At 37.8% G+C, this 3,078-nt stretch overlaps 1 protein-coding gene across 1 annotated transcript; it reads left to right on the forward strand.

Annotated features, from left to right (window-relative positions):
* The first annotated feature begins 342 nt into the window (after positions 1–342).
* LOC133871421 (probable xyloglucan endotransglucosylase/hydrolase protein 23) lies at positions 343–2,298 on the forward strand. The gene is made up of 3 exons (XM_062308877.1): positions 343–670; positions 802–995; positions 1,706–2,298. The coding sequence occupies exons 1-3, from the start codon at positions 410–412 to the stop codon at positions 2,094–2,096; spliced, it is 846 nt and encodes a 281-aa protein (XP_062164861.1). The 5' UTR covers positions 343–409; the 3' UTR covers positions 2,097–2,298.
* Positions 2,299–3,078: the final 780 nt, after the last annotated feature.

Genomic DNA, 3,078 nt, shown 5'->3' on the forward strand with positions numbered 1-3,078 from the left:
AAATTCAAAAGGCAATCAATACGGCAACTAAAAAAGAGAGGACAGCTAGCTATGCATGGGATTGAATCCTTGTCTTGTCTTGTCTTACCTCACAACCGCGTAAATTAAACAATATATTCTGAAAGCAAATAAATCGAGAACAGTAGCCAGAACGTCAATTCCATTAGCTGTCTTTGTGCCCACAATGAAATCCAAGTCAACCCAAATCTCGATCACTTTGGCTCTTGCACAAGCATGCATTTTCCCAACTACTCTAAAACCACTCGCTGATCAATGGCTTCTCCCGCACACCCCCCCACCTTCTCTCCCTCCCCACCTATATATATATATACATATACCCTCCTCATTGCCATGCACTTCACCAACTCCTTTCCTATATATCCTTCACCCGGCCATCTCTTTCATAACTATGAGAAAGAACATGGTTTTAGTTTTTCTTCTATTCAGCTTCTTTTTGGCAGCTTCGGCTGGCAACTTCAACCAAGATTTTGCAATCACATGGGGTGACGGGCGTGCAAAAGTACTCAACAACGGGCAGCTTCTCACGTTGTCTCTCGACAAGGCCTCCGGCTCCGGTTTTAAGTCGAAGAATCAGTACTTATTTGGCAAGATTGACATGCAGATAAAGCTTGTGCCCGGCAACTCCGCCGGAACCGTCACTGCTTACTATGTACGTACGTAAGAGTCAAATGTTTTTCAGCTTTTGCCTCTTTATTTTAATGTTGTTGTGAGTTATATATATAACACGTCTATATATATATATATATATATATATATATATATGTTTCTTGCATGTCGCAGTTGTCTTCTTTAGGGTCAGCTCATGACGAAATCGACTTTGAATTCCTGGGTAATCTTAGTGGAGACCCTTATATTCTCCATACTAACGTATTCACAAAGGGAAGCGGCAATAGGGAGCAACAGTTCTATCTTTGGTTCGATCCCACCAAAGACTTCCACACCTACTCCATCCTTTGGAATCCTCGAACCATCGTGTAAGCATTAATTACATCCCCTCGACAAATGTTTAACTAAAATTTAGCTAAACACAACTTCCTATTCTATGTAAAATATTTTTTCCTTTATCTATTTTCATTATTCTCAAAGAGGAGAACCGATTATTTTTTTACACAAATTTCTTACAAATTAGTCTCTAAAAGTAATATTTGTCTTTAACATGTGAGAAGTATAAAAGAACAGTATGGGCATATATATATATTTTTTAATAGTTTAAAGGACACATGTCACTTTTAAAAACTCGTTTGTACGAATTTTCCTATGACCTGATTTGTAGGAAATTTTTATAATTAATGGATTTTTTTTTATTAATTTAAGGGAAAGCTTCATTTAACCTAATGAACTTTCATTACTTTTGCAATCTCTCTTTGAAGTTCAAAAACTCTCAATTTAGTGTATTAAATTTTTAAAATTTTATAATCTTACCCCTTCAGATGTGAAAAATTTTCAAACTACCCTCATTTTTTTAAATAATAATAATAATTACAATTTAAGGGTAATTTTATAATTAAATATATAAAGTTTATAGGAGTATAAAGATCATTTTACTCCTTAACTGTCTAATTTAACCGACCAATCCTAACGAGACGGGTGAGGTTGCAAAAATTTACATTTGCTACCCCATTGTGGGTGCTCGTCTCTCTCTCTCTCTCTCTCTCTCTCTCTCTCATGCATTGTGTTTTTATAGTTTCTCAGTGGACGGTACTCCCATTAGAGAATTCAAGAATTTGGAATCAAAGGGCATCTCTTTCCCCAAGAACCAAGCGATGTGGATATTCTCCAGCCTCTGGAACGCCGACGATTGGGCGACACGCGGTGGCCTTGTGAAGACCGATTGGAGCCAAGCCCCATTCACTGCCTCTTACAAAAACTTCAACGCCCAAGCTTGCGTTTGGTCTTCAGGTTCCTCCTCTTGTTCCTCCAATTCCTCCGGTAGCTCCAGCTGGTTGTCGGAATCCCTTGACGCCACCGGGAAAGAAAGAATAAAGTGGGTGCAAAAGAATTACATGATTTACAACTATTGCACTGATCTCAAACGCTTCCCGCTGGGACTCCCTACCGAATGTTCAGTTGCATGAATTTACATATGTACTTTGTCTTCTATAAGTGAAAAATAGGGACCTTTTCTAGTTGTTTTTTAAGGTTGTCGGGACAGAGTGAACTGAGAAAGGGGGGATTTCTGTTTACAATTCATTTGATTGTCTTTTTATGTGTTTGTGTATGTATTTGTATATGTATATGAATATATATAGATCGAGAATAAATTATCAATTTCTTTTCCTTCTTTGACTTTTTGTTGCAAATTTCATTTACCGATAGCCACTAATACCAAGTTAGTCATAGACTGGAAGGTGCTTGTTAATTTCTTAAACTTCAGTTAATTTACGCAATAAAAAAGTTATTTTTCTATTTTAACTATCTACTTAATTTTTATTATGCCTCGACAATAAACATCCAGCGGAAATTGTTCTAATTTTTATTTTTGAAAACTATAATCATTAACAAAGAGCGGTGTGCTCGAAGTGCAACGGGTTTCAGTTGGGACGATTCCAAATGCGGATGACTGTGTGCCACCGGTGCCGGAAGATCGGTCATTTCGCGTAGAATTGCAGCAGCCAGACCAGTGGTAGCACAGGTCAACAAGAAGGAGGGCAATGGGAGATTAATCGCTGAGCTGCGTACGTGGGTGCATTCTCACCCAGAAAGAGTAGAAGATGGACGTAGCAAAACGAGTAGATATCTAGATTGCAACAATTTTAGGCTGACTCGTCGAATGCCACTTTTGATGAATAATCATATTTAATTTGATGTTGTGGACGTGAGTACACAATTGCATTTGCAGACTTTAATGTAATGATATTATGACTTAGAGCTCCTCAAAGAAAAGGACTATCGGCCATTTCTAGTCCATGCCCTCAATAATAGCTTCTAACTTTAGCCTCCTCACGCAAACTAGATTCAATAATGAAGCGCTTGCCAAAGTCAATTACCAAACCATAGGGAGATGGAGCTTTCATTATCTGTTGAATACTTTGTTTTCTCTCAAGCTAAGCTTCTCAA

Source organism: Alnus glutinosa, chromosome 6 (genome assembly GCF_958979055.1).
Source record: "Alnus glutinosa chromosome 6, dhAlnGlut1.1, whole genome shotgun sequence".
NCBI classification, from domain to species: domain Eukaryota; kingdom Viridiplantae; phylum Streptophyta; class Magnoliopsida; order Fagales; family Betulaceae; genus Alnus; species Alnus glutinosa.

What these genes read in the sequence shown, in the direction of transcription:
- LOC133871421 (XM_062308877.1), top strand. Translation starts at nt 410, where the DNA reads ATGAGAAAGAACATGGTTTTAGTTTTTCTTCTATTCAGCTTCTTTTTG. An exon ending in GAACCGTCACTGCTTACTAT is followed by an intron (nt 671 to 801) that starts GTACGTACGTAA and finishes TGCATGTCGCAG; the next exon opens with TTGTCTTCTTTAGGGTCAGC. An exon ending in TGGAATCCTCGAACCATCGT is followed by an intron (nt 996 to 1,705) that starts GTAAGCATTAAT and finishes GTGTTTTTATAG; the next exon opens with TTTCTCAGTGGACGGTACTC.